This window comes from Hylaeus volcanicus, chromosome 6, assembly GCF_026283585.1.
Source record: "Hylaeus volcanicus isolate JK05 chromosome 6, UHH_iyHylVolc1.0_haploid, whole genome shotgun sequence".
NCBI lineage: Eukaryota > Metazoa > Arthropoda > Insecta > Hymenoptera > Colletidae > Hylaeus > Hylaeus volcanicus.
The window spans coordinates 25,346,440-25,361,203 of record NC_071981.1 but is presented as its reverse complement, the minus strand read 5'-3'; the positions used below and the strand labels follow the sequence as shown (position 1 = coordinate 25,361,203).

At 32.9% G+C, this 14,764-nt stretch overlaps 6 protein-coding genes across 9 annotated transcripts; 3 read left to right on the top strand and 3 right to left on the bottom strand.

Moving 5' to 3' along the window:
* Positions 1 to 260: 260 nt before the first annotated feature.
* On the bottom strand, positions 261 to 3,172 carry LOC128878932 (uncharacterized). The gene is made up of 3 exons (XM_054127610.1): positions 1,234 to 3,172; positions 924 to 1,161; positions 261 to 855 (listed from the first exon to the last, which is right to left on the bottom strand). Exons 1-3 carry the CDS (start codon positions 1,373 to 1,375, stop codon positions 297 to 299), a joined length of 939 nt encoding a protein of 312 aa, XP_053983585.1. The 5' UTR covers positions 1,376 to 3,172; the 3' UTR covers positions 261 to 296.
* On the top strand, positions 1,931 to 3,161 carry LOC128878931 (uncharacterized). The gene is made up of 5 exons (XM_054127609.1): positions 1,931 to 2,078; positions 2,146 to 2,540; positions 2,607 to 2,846; positions 2,902 to 3,002; positions 3,071 to 3,161. The coding sequence occupies exons 1-5, from the start codon at positions 1,931 to 1,933 to the stop codon at positions 3,075 to 3,077; spliced, it is 891 nt and encodes a 296-aa protein (XP_053983584.1). The 3' UTR covers positions 3,078 to 3,161.
* On the top strand, positions 3,114 to 4,087 carry LOC128878933 (uncharacterized protein MAL8P1.12-like). Its single transcript, XM_054127612.1, has 3 exons — positions 3,114 to 3,305; positions 3,365 to 3,592; positions 3,661 to 4,087. Exons 1-3 carry the CDS (start codon positions 3,123 to 3,125, stop codon positions 4,075 to 4,077), a joined length of 828 nt encoding a protein of 275 aa, XP_053983587.1. The 5' UTR covers positions 3,114 to 3,122; the 3' UTR covers positions 4,078 to 4,087.
* Positions 4,088 to 4,197: 110 nt separating this feature from the next.
* LOC128878934 (cytochrome c oxidase assembly factor 8) lies at positions 4,198 to 5,025 on the bottom strand. Its single transcript, XM_054127613.1, has 3 exons — positions 4,899 to 5,025; positions 4,627 to 4,824; positions 4,198 to 4,552 (listed from the first exon to the last, which is right to left on the bottom strand). Exons 1-3 carry the CDS (start codon positions 4,962 to 4,964, stop codon positions 4,352 to 4,354), a joined length of 465 nt encoding a protein of 154 aa, XP_053983588.1. The 5' UTR covers positions 4,965 to 5,025; the 3' UTR covers positions 4,198 to 4,351.
* Positions 5,026 to 5,143: 118 nt separating this feature from the next.
* LOC128878928 (transmembrane GTPase Marf) lies at positions 5,144 to 10,621 on the bottom strand. Of its 4 annotated transcripts, XM_054127604.1 has the most exons (14): positions 10,362 to 10,621; positions 9,825 to 9,907; positions 9,123 to 9,408; positions 8,923 to 9,049; positions 8,456 to 8,849; positions 8,276 to 8,383; positions 7,934 to 7,954; positions 7,540 to 7,693; positions 7,327 to 7,465; positions 6,946 to 7,259; positions 6,584 to 6,879; positions 6,343 to 6,510; positions 6,076 to 6,272; positions 5,144 to 5,987 (listed from the first exon to the last, which is right to left on the bottom strand). In XM_054127604.1, the coding sequence occupies exons 3-14, from the start codon at positions 9,298 to 9,300 to the stop codon at positions 5,783 to 5,785; spliced, it is 2,301 nt and encodes a 766-aa protein (XP_053983579.1). In that variant the 5' UTR covers positions 9,301 to 9,408; positions 9,825 to 9,907; positions 10,362 to 10,621; the 3' UTR covers positions 5,144 to 5,782. The 4 variants fall into 4 exon arrangements, with proteins under 4 accessions (XP_053983579.1, XP_053983578.1, XP_053983580.1 ...); XM_054127603.1 differs by lacking the exon at positions 9,825 to 9,907; XM_054127605.1 differs by lacking the exons at positions 9,825 to 9,907; positions 10,362 to 10,621 and adding an exon at positions 10,069 to 10,087.
* Positions 10,622 to 11,239: 618 nt separating this feature from the next.
* LOC128878929 (28S rRNA (cytosine-C(5))-methyltransferase) lies at positions 11,240 to 14,678 on the top strand. Its single transcript, XM_054127607.1, has 6 exons — positions 11,240 to 11,601; positions 11,898 to 12,168; positions 13,060 to 13,316; positions 13,410 to 13,525; positions 13,600 to 13,772; positions 13,845 to 14,678. The coding sequence occupies exons 1-6, from the start codon at positions 11,476 to 11,478 to the stop codon at positions 14,564 to 14,566; spliced, it is 1,665 nt and encodes a 554-aa protein (XP_053983582.1). The 5' UTR covers positions 11,240 to 11,475; the 3' UTR covers positions 14,567 to 14,678.
* The last annotated feature ends 86 nt before the right edge of the window (positions 14,679 to 14,764 follow it).

Here is a 14,764-nt window from a genome sequence, read left to right as displayed (position 1 = left end):
TGATCGACCCCTTTTGTTAGTGGCGCCCTCCGGTAGTAACAGTGAGAACTATTTTCACTACAAACTTGAGCGTTTTCCCACGGATGGCGCCACTTGTGCAATCACAATATAGATATACAGTTCAATATAAACCAAAAAAATATTTGGCAGCATTTGTCACCCTTGTGTATTTTTAAAATTACAATCCCTTTTTTAGAACACTTTACTATGTCATTTTCGATGTAAATGAGTTATAAGTTATAAATAAAGATGTTCTTATCGATATAAGTATTTTATTTAAAATGACACTATTGCTACTATAATTTATAAGTTGATTTAATACGAATAATATAATTTGTAGACACTTCTAAAGTGTATGGATTAAAGAATCGAGATTTTCTTGAAGACGCCAGAAATTTTTGAAATTCTGGTGATGAGCTAATGATGCGTTTTCGTATACCATTTTTTAATTGATGATTACTGTTGTCCCTATACTTATTGAAAGATATCAGATTATTGTTTATATATTCCGAATCCTTCGTCTCGGAATAGATTGTCAACAAATTAAACGTATTTTGTAATTGTTGATGATAGAAATAACAATAAAGCTCGTAATTGTTAAACAGCAACATAGTGTAGCTATTAAAATTAATTTCATTTTGTATGACCATTCCTTTCGAAATAGAACTTTTTTCTTCACTTTTATAATTCAACTTTTCCTGTAAATGCTCTGTACTCATTTTACATTTCGCGATTAATTCAGGTTTAAAAGTAAACTGATCTCGTTTGTTTGTTATCATTCTATCAAAAATATAATCTATATAATTTCTTGCAATGGCTTTTAAATACACGCCAGTTGAATAGACATTACGTATTCTGTGGAAACTTACATAAATTGAAATACAAGTACAGAACTTTGTACAAAAACTTTGTTCGTTACTTACATATTATTCCATACTTCTATGCTTTTTCTTATATGCTCACACATGCATACAAACAATATCGTACAGCACACAAATACAAGGACAAAAATATATTTAAGCACATTTTTTAATATCAGCATCGTATTGCACAAAGTACAATTTGTTGCTGTAATGTGCAAAACATTTTCCATTGTCTTTCGTTCTGTTCCAATACCATGTACAATGCCAGAATTCGAATTTTGTTGATAAAATATGGTACCTATAAACGAAGGGCCTCTCTCCTAATTACGTTTAAATAAATATGTTCCACAATTATATATGTAACACTTACCTCTTTGTACTACAATGTCTGATTCGTACATATTATTCGTACATAAAGCTATCCATAATCCAAAACCCCAGAGAAATAAAATATTCCACGATATATAACGCGATCTTCGTTGCATAAATAATTTCAAGTTACGGCTAAGCATCGCACGAATAATATTATTTAGAAATGTTTGTCGTTCTCATTACTAGATAATTGTCCGCTAACATTTTTTTCTGATCTGTTATTTTCGAAAGGCGATTCATGAATATTCAGTCAAAATAAATTTTGCAACGATGTATCAATGGTAAATCAAAATGTTACAGACGAAAAAAAAATAAGACAATCTACGATTATCATGACAGTGACAATTTAATGCATATTTGTTGCATTACTTATTAAATGTCACTAGTTTAGAATTCATAATAAGGATAAAAATTAGTATTATGACAGATGCCTTAAATACATTAAATAAAATTTGGGATGTGCAGTATTTCAACAAGACTCGATACTCTGAATCAGCAACTTATGACCATTTCAAAATTACAAAGAATGGATCAGGAATTTGATACGTATTCTCACTCAGCATGTAAAAAAGTAAATGTTATAAATTGAACATTATTATTTACCTAATAAAGAATAGGATGCATAAGAAATAATTTATTTTATACAGAGTTGTGTAGAGAATAGTTTTGGTAAACTTTGTCATTGCACCTATCATATGTTGTCTTTAAAAGAACAGTGCAATAGACTGAACTATGTTGAAAAATGCATTTCACGCAATGATACTATAAGAAAGACGCCATGCAATGCAAAAATATGCAAACCATGTAAAAAATTTGCTTGTAGAAATACTAGATTAAACAAAGGTACTTAAACATTATTGATTCATTTAATATATACAATGCATATTACTAATATTAAATCTTTGATCAGTTCAAACTGATTTAACAGATGAAAAAACTACTAATACCTATGTAAAAAGCAATACAATTAGTCAAGATTCTTTAGCAATCAAAGAAAATCAAAGTAAATCTGATCAAATAGACATGAGTTTACAATCATTTAAATCTTATGTTAATGACAAACAAATCGATACATTTGAAGAGAAGAATGAACAAACTATACCTACAAAAGATAATTTTCATGCTGAATTAAGCACAAATACTTCAAATATAAATAATGCACAACACAAGACAGGATCAAGCAAAGAGAAAATTCAACCTGTAGTAGATAAAGATATAATGCAGAATGTAAATGAATTAAAAGAAGTTTACAGCATAAAAGATATTCCTGTCAACGAGAAAAAGATGCTCGAAAGAATTCAAAAGGTTCTTTTTGAAAATAAATCATTGCTCTTATACTTCATCTATGTTAATATAATATGTAATTTGCAGGATCTCTCGAACGAAAGAAAACGCACGGAAGAACTTGAAAAGAAATTAGAAAATTTAACTTGCAGTATGAAATGTCTTCAAGAAGATAGCGAGCAAAAAGCGGATTGTTTAAAAAGTGCGTTGAAAACAGCCGAAGAACAAACTAAACGTGCAATGGATTTGGCGAAACGATCAAGTGATCAAACAGATTTAGTTAAATCAGATAGAAATGAGCTATTAAAAGAGATTACGAGATTGCAAGTATGTATGCGAGAAGAAGTCATATTCATTAATATAAGAATAATTATCATTTCAGCAACAGATAGTTGAAGCTACCCAAGCAAATACAACTTTGAAGTTAGAACGGGATGACCTAAAAAATAAATTGGACTCTTTAACAGAGGATGAATCTAAAAGGTAATTTCTGTAATTCTTACGTGATCGTATTTGTACTTCTTTAAAGTGTAATCTAAAAATCACTTCAGATATTAAAAACATGCTTCAAGGTGCGAAGAAGTTGAGCAGGAAGTAAATAGAATGAAATGCGCGGTAAAAGTAAAAGAAGATGCTTTAAATAAAGTAAGAACAGAATTCATGGATATGATCATGGAACTTACAAATGTGATTAAAATACAGAAAAAAAGGATATACGAAGTAACAAATATGTGTAACAATCAACAGCATATATTGTACAAGAAAGATGAAGAATTATTTCAGAAAGTAAAGATATTTATTAAGAAAATAAAAATAAATATTATATTAATGTTATATGTTTGTAGGCTACAGAACTATCGGAAGTACAAAGTATGTTGGAGTCTAATAACAGCACCTGTAAAGAAATGGAGGAACAAATAGAACATTTAAAACATTGTCTGTGCGAAGAAACAAGAGCTTGTGATTGTTTTAAGCAAGAAATAGAAATTCTTAAAGAAAATCATTTATCTGAAATAAGGATAAAAGAAAAGATTGTAGAAGAACAAAACAAGACTATTTCAAGGCAAAAAAAGGTAATGGATTTATTTTTAATTTAGACTGAAGTATCTAAAAGCAGGAAATAAACATCTATTTTTACCAGTTACTGCACGATAGCGAAGAAATGGCCCAACAATTAGCCTCTGAGTTCGATAGACTCAAACTAGAATTATGTCAAGAAAAGCAAAAAAATAAATCTTTACAGATAACATTGAACAAGACTGATAATGAATTAAACAAAGTTCATTCATTGGACTGTAAAAAGTGTAGAACTTTGACATCTAAAATAGATCATTTGAAGACAGAAAAAGAAAGAGCACTGGCAATTGCAAAATTTTCTTATCAAAAATTAAATCAGTCTGTGAAAGAATATCAAAAGCAACTCTGTTGTGAGAGGCAGCAACATAAATATATGGCATTAATTATCGAAAAGAAAGAGAAGGAGATAGGATGTTTAAAAAATCAAATATGCCAAAGAAGTTCAAGATATACAAAGGAAATGAACAATTATGTCTTATAATGTGGTGAAATTGAATTACAGCAGTCGTTTGTGTTCACAAAATGTGTTAAAATGGAGATTATAGAAATTTAAACTTAATCGAGTTATGTCAATAAATGCATAATCATATGTATGGTATATTATAATATGTATATTCTACTATGTTCACTTTACAGATAACATACTATACATACAGATTTACATTGTAAATACATGCAATGCATCATAGCATTTTCTTCTTGATAATTATATTCGAAAGTATTATGTAGTCTCTCTATGAACATTGCTGGAGCAATTACTTAAATTTCAATCTGATTACTCTTGCCCCAATTTCAAGAAATAGTAGCTTGATATTTCTCTTATACCATGCAATGTTATAATTGAAATGGTTTTTCCAATTTTTATCTAGAAAGTGTTTATAAAATACAGACATATCATCCGCGGTGATCGATGTTTTTCCCTGTGCCTTCAGGTTCTCTTGGAATTGTTTACGTTCCTACGATAAATTCACAATTCTAAAATATATCATTTGTTCTTCATAACAATATCACAAAGGATTACAAATTGTACTTTTATAAAACTGGTATTGTGTTTCACCCAAAAATTTTGATTCCAAAGCTGAGTATCTTCCCTGGCCTCTCTGTATTTCTTTTCAAGGTTAGTCTCGTTCCAGGGTATCGAGAATTTGATCGGTCTTAGGTTTGAAATCGGATCAGGTGGTCCGATTATATCAGGTTTTATCGTAGTTTGTAGGTTAGAATGTACTGTCTGATTAAATTGAAATTCATGAATGTACACTCGATTAACGAAATTTGGAATGATGTAATAAATGATGGGCTTACTGTGCTGAACAACCGAATTACATTGTTGTAAAGCTTTATTTGCGTGTAATTACATGCTCGAGCCATTTCGTAGGCGTTCACATCTTTCACGAGGTCATACGTCCACCATATGTTTGTATCCGTTCTATCTTGGTCATATGACTCGTTTAAAACTCGAATTTTGTAACAGTCTCTCGGTGAGATTACTTTTTTAATTTTAACTAAATATATGTATTATGTAAATGGACAAACATTTACAAATATGATTCTTATTCAACAAACAACCGTTTATTAATATAGTAACATAAGCTCTCTTACAAATACAATCTAATAAATCTAATAGTTGCATTATTTAAATCGCTATATAATAAATAAGAATCATTTATCTCTGTTAATAGATCTAGGTAGAAATTGATCATTTATGTACTTCTTACGCGAAGCTCCCGTTTAAAAGTTCGTGGTTTATTTGGAAAAATAATACTCTCTATCATGATTCGCTTTAAAAAGAATCTTTAAAAACAAAAAATTCAAAAATTCATTAACAGTCTAGTAATGCAAGACTTTTGTGCTAATTCTTTTTCTGAAGAAACAAAAAACATATGCAAAAAATCGTTAGTTTGGCATTATCATGAATTTGGATGAATTCATTAAAAATTTGAAAAAGCTCTGGTTGCCTGCGTTAAGACTAGAGTTTTTTTTTGTAAAAACATTCCCTCTGTACGCGTAAATAGTCGTTTAGGAAAACATGTCCTAGCACGCGTTTGGTATTTCATTAATGGTATACGACATTACGAGTTATTTTAACTATCACAACATGCACGGTCATGTTTCCCAAAACATTCACTGATGTTCTCAACTTTTGCTATAGATCATATTACTCTCTAAATACGACGCAGATCGATGTCTTAATTTAATGACTTTAAATATGCCGCGTCGAACAAATCGAGCTCGTTCGCTAAATAGTTCGCTTTATTTCGTAATACTTTAGCGCTACTAGTTGCTTCCTCGAGTATTCTTATCGTACTTGCGATGTGTTTTAGGTCAGTGTCCATTTCAGACGTTGTTTCGTCCACTAAATGGCACAGACGGGCAAAGGTACTGGATAGCTCCCTACGATTATAAAAAAAAAAAAATGACGTTACAATGGATTCTGAGAGAATGAAACATTTAAATAGCTGATAAAACAAATTAAACTCACTGTTGTACTTGATGACTACAGTTCGCGGATGTGAGATCTACAATTAGTTTCAATTTCTTCGTAGCGTGAGACACGTATTGGCGTTTGAATTCACGTTCTTTTGCTTTGTTAGTCCACGTTAATCGTTCGTAAAGATACAAAGCTCCGTATATAGTACCCGTTACAGCTATAAGTCTCCAACCAATGGTTTTCAACATCTGAAACAAGAAATTTCAGTAGACTAAAGTGATTCTGTATTTAGAAAGTCATTTTACGGAGAATACTTACGAAACCAGCAACTATGAGGCCTCCCATCGTACCCTGGGAAGTTATAGATGCTAATGCAATTCTAGAAGCCAATGACCAGTCGTCTGATCTCGGTGTAAAGTTTGGGGTACTCGAAATATATTTTATAGAATCAACGCTTTCCGTGGGAGACATAATCGTGGGTGGTATCTGCGTATATGCAAACTGAATAGTAACTTTGCCATTGTACAAGTAGATCGTATCACTCGATAAATTCACTTACATCCTGCGGATAATTAGCGATGGCTATTTTGGGACTTTGCCTTCCTGCGAATCTATTAATTATAGCTGTAATTCCCCAAGAGAATCGAAACTCTAAATCTTCATGGAAATCCGCACATAAGTTGTCACAATTTAATCTATACAAAATCTCGAACGGCTCTCTTCTTGGTAAAATATTTAACGACATTTGACGTTTAGTTTCAGGCAATAAGTTCGCCATTCGCTCCGTCATGTCTCTTTGCGAGTTTTCTATATTCAATGCCAATGCGGTACTGAGTCTCGCTCGTAAGTTAGAACCTGTACAATTCGAGAATTAGAATTTCTTACGTGCAAAGATATATGTGCGATAAATTAAGAAATTACCTAAGCCATTTTCCACGTGTGTATGAAGTTCTCGTTTATATACATTTAAAACTAATGGATCGGTATGAAATGGTACACTGAATTCGTCAACGAGCACAGCTAGTCTATGAATTTCTTCGCTTAGAGCTTTAGATACTCTCTGTTCTACATCTTCTACCATGTGATGAATTTTATTCTTCATTTCCTGAGTGAGCAGCATCAACTGCTGCTCCGTAAAATTTAATTTGTCATGAACTTCTCTTTTAACACGTAATTGTTCACTTTTCATATTTTGCGTTCTCTCTAATATTTCGTCTAACGTCTGTCGAATTTCTCTAAAAAGATCATTTCCTTTTGTATTAGAAAGTAAACAATTAAATGAACGAACAGTAAACTGCTTACGTGGAAATGTGCTTTCCGCGTTGCGAATGCTGTTCAAACTTTGTTTTTACAGCAGACTTTGAGATACATTCCTCAAATTTTCGTTCGAAATCTTGAAATTCAAAGTAACGATTTTGGAATCCTTCTGCTAGTGCACCATCTGAAATAAAAATATACATATAGTAAGTACGAAATTTGTACACGATCTTTAAATAAAAAGTTACAAAATCTTACTATGAGCAGGCTGGCCAAGTTGTTCTTTTATTCGAGCTTGAAGGGTCTCTTTCGCCGAAATAAAGAAAACGCGTTCTTCGGCATCTTTTGGAGTGTAAACTTTTAATTCTCTTGCTAAAAAGTCAACGGCTCGCTCTTGATGTTGCGCCCTCACCTACGCAGATGTTAAACGTAAATAAGTATAACATACGTATTAGCTTTCAGAGTAAAATTTAAGAAGCAAAAGGCACACGGTGAGACTTCTTAATATGAAAAGCAGATCGGTAGTTTAAAGTATGACTTTGAGTTTTATGAATGTTTTTTCATGCTACACATGTGCAAAATATGAATTGCATAGTGACAATGTTGGTTTCATTTGCAGTTAAAACAAAGAATGTAAAACGGAGCAGCTTACCTCCTTTTGCTCTTTGCCCAGCTAAGGGATAAATGGGGTATTACGTGAATTAATTGAGTAAAGCTGCCACTGCATACAGCTAATATATCAATGCATCTATATATTACATATATATTTTTGGACATCCTAATGCATAGCAAATTGTTTATATGCAAACAAATTCCGAGATAATAACCTTAATATGTAGTACCAGCTTTAATAACAATATAACATGTTATTTTGTAAGAAAATGCTTTCAAAAATAGTTTTTTTAATCGATATAATGTATTATCGGAATGTAATCGCTCAAATACCAGAGGAACTTGTATTTATGTATCGTGCGCAACTTTATACGATATATACCTGCTCGAAGAATTCTGGTTCTGAAGCAGACGCGTCCCATCGATTATTTAGAATAAAAATATTGGGTTTCGATAATTTTGTTGATACTTTGTGGAAAAAATTTTTTTCCTGCAATTACAATATTCTTAGTAGGTGTAACTTTTATAGAAAAACATAAGATAAACAATTAATACCACTTACAATCCCCATTAACGTAGATTCAGCATTAGCTACTAAAATAAAAACGTCTGCATCCAGACAGTGTTTATCGATCCAGTCGTCCAAATTGGGTGTCACGTCTACTCCAGGGCTGTCAACGAATACTACATCGTCTCGTAAGAGTAAACATTTCTCTTTTGGCCAAAATATTCTAACTAAATGACTTTCGCACAATTTTTCTTTGCAAAGAGCATGACCCAATTGACCAACAGATTGAACAGGTTGTTTTTCAGTGGATCCTTCTGTGACAAGGTACGCCTCTCCGTTATCCGATCCTTCAACTTGTAAAAAACAGTTCGTCGTATGTCCTATACCGCTTGGCAAAATCTTATCGCGTAACATTGCATTAATAACTGTACTCTTTCCATTGCTAGTCCTACAATAGATAAATGTATATGTTACATTTAGTTCAAATATCAATGTTACTCGATCCTATTATAATTAAATACCTTCCAAAGAAAGCAACTTTCATGTGATCCCGCTTAAGTACATCTCTAATCGCGTGAACTTTATCGACGTAACTTGAGATTCTCTGCGCATCTTCGGGCGTAACTATATTACGTTCACCTTGTAGCGCTATAAAAAAAAAGGTTAGCAGTTAATCGAAATTACGGTACTTTGTACCAGATATGCTATAAAAATTATTTACATGTCATAAATCCCACGGTATCCTGCACATAGTCATCTATTTCCACGAAGATGTCGTTGATCTTCTTTTTGGCTTTAACGAAAATCTGGAGGGGAGAATTATCGGATCTAATATCTGTTGATCGCAAGTGGCTGTCTCCCGCAATCATGGACATTGTACGATTGATGTAGGCAGCCATAATTCCTTATATGCTTATTGTGTATGTGATGTGTTTGGCAAAGTAAGAAAAAATACAGTGCAATACTTTAGACGGGACGTTGATACAGTGCACAGCATGCAGGACCAACTGAAATCATAAAAAAGCAATGGTTAAACATTTACTATAATAATAATAACATTGATCTACAAGGTTTCTTATATAATTCTTTTTCTTTCATATGTACAAGCCAAGATAACAACAGGATATTTAACAAATACAGACAAAAAACACATATAATAAGCAACAATGTAGTATGCTAAATTTTTTTGTACAGCTATAGAAATTAAATGTAAAAACAGAAGCAAAATCCTATAACGAATAATTTTTATACATCGAGTTGCCGACATACTACATATTTTGCTTTTAAAATTCCTATGCTTTCAAAGCAAATGAAACTAAAAGTTGAAATTCTCTATATGTGTGCCATATGTATAATAATTAATTATACAAAATCTATCACACATAGTAAATAATATGTAATATTTATGACAATACAATAAAACCTTCTTGTCTTTAGTCATTGAAGTGTCCTTTGTCGCAATATAAATGAGACGTAACTTTAAATGTCTTCTTTACTCCAAACTTTCTAAAACAATTTATTAAAATATCAGTACCAGATATCTCTATACTATTTCTAAATAACATAAAATTGGAGTAAAATATAGAAAATATGCATAAAATGGAACTTATTTCACAGGAACTTTAAGAAAACCATATGTACATTACAGTATCGTTTGTATTATTTACTTATACTAATCGTGATATTTATAAATTCTGACAAACTGATGTGTACGTTCTGCACAACGCGATTGCAACAGAACATTTTGCGTCTTCGTATCTCATTTCCGGAATCGAGACACGCGTTAACCTGCGCTCTAAACGGTCACTAAACATCGTCTAATTCTTATTCAAACGTCTGTACGTGAGAGAGTCAACATTTGCGTAGTTAGAAAATAAAAACTATACTTTGGATCGTTTGCCGAAACGTAACCTGTATGTAGCAACGTGAGAATCCTTTTAGTCTAAGCTTGCGATCTTACCGAGTAGTCACAGTTTCTTTAGCATCATATTTCTAATTGAATGTAGACGTAATTATGCATAAAAAATGCATCAAATTTCACGACTATTAAATATCTAACAGACTAATAATTAGATCGGAGTACACTAAAATAAGTTCGTATTGCAAACTGATTGGAAGTGGTAGCAAACACGTGACACTCGACGAACGAGGCTCATTTTCATGTATCCGTTCAGCTTCCCATGTAATTGTTTGAAAATTGTTTCAAGGACGATCTGTAAATAAAGTCAAGCGAAAAAGCCGATTATAGGTAGTTAGATACTAGCAATATTCAATGGAAAAACGTCGCGAATAAATTGTTATACGGTGTTTTTATTTGTGATCTATTATTCGAGTAGAATTGGATGCATCCAGAAAGGCAAGAAAGGTCACCGCTCACGCTCACTAAGCCGATCAGTGAGCGAATTTTTTAGTATAGTGGCGCCATCGATGGTAAAACGCCCAAGTTTGTAGTGAAAATAGTTCTTACTTATCACGCTAGATGGCGACGCTAACTAAATGGTCGGTAATTATTGCTGCATTAAATAACTATTAAAAAAAAATAACAAAATTTGCCATATTACTGATATATTGTATTGTTATATGCCAACAGAATTTTATTAATTATGCATTTTTAATTAAATTTGATCAAATATATCGGTGGCGCCATCTAGGGAAAATTGTGCGAACTATTCTCACTACGAACTTGGGCGTTTTCCCACCGATGGCGCCACTAGTACTAATACCCGCTCACTGAGCGGCTTAGTGAGCGGTGACTATTTCGAATTCATCTAATTTGTTCATTTCTGATGCAGATATAATCAAATTTATATAAATTGCTATTTATATTTATATATAATGGTCTCTTCTGTATATTTATTTTACATTTCAATGCAAGTTTTTCGTGTATCTTTAAAAATTGAGCTCGATAAATTACCGTTGCATCCGCACAGCATGGCGAACGTGTGTCGTCATTCGTGTTGGTCTCACGAGGCATAGTCAGGTATAGTTCGGCGTGGGATCCCGACGATTAATGCGTTACTTGGTGACTGAAATTAATTTCGATATTTTGGAGTACTTCTGACTGATGCGGTAACATGCCTAGCGGATATGTACATTCTGTGAAAGTCCCAAGACTTTATAAAACCGCTGCTAGGATCGTTCAAGACATTCGCGAGAAGGGTGGCAACCTCAAGTCAAAGATTTACGATCATAAGCATCCTGTAAGTTCATCGATTAGAATTAAAAAATATAATAAAATAAAAGGCTTAAACTATAGAAGTGATCTGTTCAACAGTATTTAGTATTTGAAACCGTGTCGAATAGTTGGACGATCTCTTATTCTTTAAAAGTACGAGTGAACTGTAATCACGTGGTTTCCATGGCTCCTTTTTCTCAAATTATGTTGGAACTGTATATGTTGTTACACCTTTATCGTAATTTGATTACATTTATTACAGTTATAAGTATTCAATTACGAAATAACGATAATTACTTATTAATTTTCATCTCAATGTAGAATGTGTCTGCGGTATACTCCTTGTGCCTTAATACATTACAAAAAGAAGCACAGTTAAATTATCTCATAATCGAAACTGGTATATTAGCAAAAGAATCTCGTTTGGACCCATGGTTAGCAAAAATTCTTATAACAGAATTGCTCTGGGGGAAAAAAGCTTTGAATGCAAAATGCAAGCCTGTTAATACCATACTTGGCTATGAGGAACAGCTGCACAAAGCATTGCAAAATTGTAGCGACGTAGAAGTACTTCAACCGACACTAACAACAGGTAAAAAGACATTGCATTTAATTACCAATAAATACGTATTATTTTTACAGAAATGGACCATTCCTGTACAGGAAAATTAATAAACCAATCGAGCCACAAATTAGAGATATTTTAAGTTATTTTGCTTTCTAAGGGATATCGCGCATCCAGATTGATGGTTTTAATCATCCGCAACAATCGAATACTTACTAGCCGGCAAACTAGAATTAAAAGATTTCTGTCCTACGTGAATAAAAATCGTCAAAAATCGAACGAAAACGAGACTTCTCACGAACAGAGTAAAGAAACACCAATTATGAGTATTGCAACAGTGTTGGGAACATTGTTCCTATATAGCGCCGCTATGTTTACACTACCGTTTGCTGTATTTTTTGGAGTAGAGCATATTCTGAAGACTGAGTTTAACACGGATAGATTTGTAACAAATTGCATTTCCGTGTTTGCTGCAGTGATTATGGTAAATTTAATAATCGCTTGTTACGTTTATCAGGCGCTTCACGAACCTGATAATACTCCCGAGATTCACGAAATAGCTGATCAGCCTTCTAAAGAAAGTCTCAACAAAAAAATCGATTAAATGTAAATAAGAGATTACGATTGTAATAAAAATATATAACTATATTATTGTATTTACACTGCACATGCGGTGGTATTTAAAAAATACGTTAATATATTGATAGATGTAATAAGTATATAGTAGAATGTAATTTAAATATTTGTATATTTTTTTACTATTATTATCATGTTACGAGTTAGTAATGCTAATGTCGAAAAGAATCGAGTATGTATTTAACAATAAATAGTTTAGCCAGAAAGTATGACTTTTACTTTATATCCACAAAAAATTATGCACCACTGCGCGTCTCATAAAGTCAATCTAATTTTTTTCAGTTCGTAAGGCGAGATACGTTCGTGTCAACACTTTATTGTTGTCGTTAGAAAAGGCAATATCATACTTTCAAGACGAAGGATGGACTCTTCTGCCAGAATGTCCAGATTATACAGCTCATTTAGAAGCCGTAAAAAATTTATCAAAGCCAAAGTTTATTCAAGATTTCCATATTCCAGAATTACTTGTTTTCCCACACGATACATCTTTTCACAATCATTCCGGATATAAAAAAGGAGAAATTATTTTACAAGATAAGGTAACGCTTATTTTCTTGTAAAAATGCCTTACTCTTGCTACGATCGTTTATTCGATTTTTGTTTACCTGTTTTGTTTTTTTTTTATTTTTTAGGCCAGCTGCCTACCAACACAATTGTTAAATCCAGAATCTGGATCTGTAGTACTAGATATGTGTGCAGCTCCAGGAATGAAGACAACACACTTGGCTGCACTTCTAGAGAATAACGGGTATGAGATCTAACCGATATCTATGTTTTATTTATAAACGATACTTTAAATTTAACTAAATGTAATGTTTGTAGAAAAATTTATGCGGTAGAGAGAAACGAACGAAGATACGAGACTTTATGCGATCAAGTACGATTAACAAGCTCCAGTTGTGTAGAAACTATTCATAGAGACGCGTTGACAATCAACTCAGACGATTATCCCGACGTGGAATATATCCTCGTCGATCCATCTTGTTCTGGTTCAGGTAAAATACATTTCGCGTATATAAATTTATGAATGATTTCAAATGTAAACCAAACTAAATGTTTCATCGTAGGTATGTTGGACAGACAGTTGATGAACGGAGACGAGAAAGTAGTGCCGCATCGTCTCAAGCAATTACAGTCGTTTCAAGTGTTTCTCTTGCGACATGCACTTCTTAATTTCCCGAATGTAAAAAGAGTTGTTTACAGTACTTGCTCCGTAAATGCAGAAGAAAACGAGCAAGTAATAGATGAAATTCTCGAAAATGTCAAAGACGCTTACACGCTTGTATCCATTAAGGATATGTTTTTAAAAAATTGGAAGAATTACAGTTCTACGGAATACAAATGTTCCGACAAGTGCCTGTACGCTAAGTCTGACGTAGACTTGTGCAACGGTTTCTTCGTCGCGGTATTTGAACGGAACTTTGACGTACCTTTGCCTTTCTATGCCAAACGTAAAAGAAGCGAAGAATCGACGAACCTACAATTGGGAGGGAACGACGAATCTAATGTCGAGGAAGAAGGTGCATTACGGAAACGGAAGAAGCGTGGAAAAAGGAGAAGCACGAATCAAATCGAAAATATTTCAACGCGAGAGAGCGTTCTGAATGCTTCCTCCGACTCGATTAAGATTATCGACGAGATCAAAAAGAGTCGTTCGGAGAACAACGACGAACCGCCGGTAAAAAATACGTGGAAGAGATATATTCCCAAGAATAAGAGACAAACAGACGATGGAATGCGAATGGCTAATCGGAAGAAAGGTAGAACGCAATGGAAGAAGAAGCAGTAAGAAACAGAAATCGTTTGGTCGCGTTTTTTGTCGTTTTTATGAAAATTGTATCGTACCTTTTTGTATCGAATTAACCGAAGTAACGAATATACTGTCTTGTACTTGATCCTTACCCCTACGAAGTCTCTCCTTCTTTTTCTCCCTATTTCGTTGTTTTTTGCTCGATACTTTCCTAGTTATTTTTACCATTATTTCGGA

Excerpts from the sequence above, each read along its gene's own strand:
- LOC128878932 (XM_054127610.1), bottom strand. The coding sequence starts at position 1,375 with ATGCTTAGCCGTAACTTGAAATTATTTATGCAACGAAGATCGCGTTAT. Across the intron at positions 1,162-1,233 it reads AGACATTGTAGTACAAAGAG|GTACCATATTTTATCAACAA; the intron begins GTAAGTGTTACA and ends CTTCGTTTATAG. Across the intron at positions 856-923 it reads ATAGAAGTATGGAATAATAT|AATACGTAATGTCTATTCAA; the intron begins GTAAGTAACGAA and ends AAGTTTCCACAG.
- LOC128878931 (XM_054127609.1), top strand. The coding sequence starts at position 1,931 with ATGTTGTCTTTAAAAGAACAGTGCAATAGACTGAACTATGTTGAAAAA. Across the intron at positions 2,079-2,145 it reads AAATACTAGATTAAACAAAG|TTCAAACTGATTTAACAGAT; the intron begins GTACTTAAACAT and ends ATCTTTGATCAG. Across the intron at positions 2,541-2,606 it reads TGCTCGAAAGAATTCAAAAG|GATCTCTCGAACGAAAGAAA; the intron begins GTTCTTTTTGAA and ends TGTAATTTGCAG.
- LOC128878933 (XM_054127612.1), top strand. The coding sequence starts at position 3,123 with ATGAAATGCGCGGTAAAAGTAAAAGAAGATGCTTTAAATAAAGTAAGA. Across the intron at positions 3,306-3,364 it reads ATGAAGAATTATTTCAGAAA|GCTACAGAACTATCGGAAGT; the intron begins GTAAAGATATTT and ends ATATGTTTGTAG. Across the intron at positions 3,593-3,660 it reads CTATTTCAAGGCAAAAAAAG|TTACTGCACGATAGCGAAGA; the intron begins GTAATGGATTTA and ends TATTTTTACCAG.
- LOC128878934 (XM_054127613.1), bottom strand. The coding sequence starts at position 4,964 with ATGGCTCGAGCATGTAATTACACGCAAATAAAGCTTTACAACAATGTA. Across the intron at positions 4,825-4,898 it reads TAATTCGGTTGTTCAGCACA|ACAGTACATTCTAACCTACA; the intron begins GTAAGCCCATCA and ends CAATTTAATCAG. Across the intron at positions 4,553-4,626 it reads ACAATACCAGTTTTATAAAA|GAACGTAAACAATTCCAAGA; the intron begins GTACAATTTGTA and ends AATTTATCGTAG.
- LOC128878928 (XM_054127604.1), bottom strand. The coding sequence starts at position 9,300 with ATGGCTGCCTACATCAATCGTACAATGTCCATGATTGCGGGAGACAGC. Across the intron at positions 7,694-7,933 it reads TGGGCAAAGAGCAAAAGGAG|GTGAGGGCGCAACATCAAGA; the intron begins GTAAGCTGCTCC and ends ACATCTGCGTAG. Across the intron at positions 6,511-6,583 it reads TCGCTAATTATCCGCAGGAT|ATACCACCCACGATTATGTC; the intron begins GTAAGTGAATTT and ends GCATATACGCAG.
- LOC128878929 (XM_054127607.1), top strand. The coding sequence starts at position 11,476 with ATGCCTAGCGGATATGTACATTCTGTGAAAGTCCCAAGACTTTATAAA. Across the intron at positions 13,526-13,599 it reads GCACTTCTAGAGAATAACGG|AAAAATTTATGCGGTAGAGA; the intron begins GTATGAGATCTA and ends TAATGTTTGTAG. Across the intron at positions 13,773-13,844 it reads TCCATCTTGTTCTGGTTCAG|GTATGTTGGACAGACAGTTG; the intron begins GTAAAATACATT and ends GTTTCATCGTAG.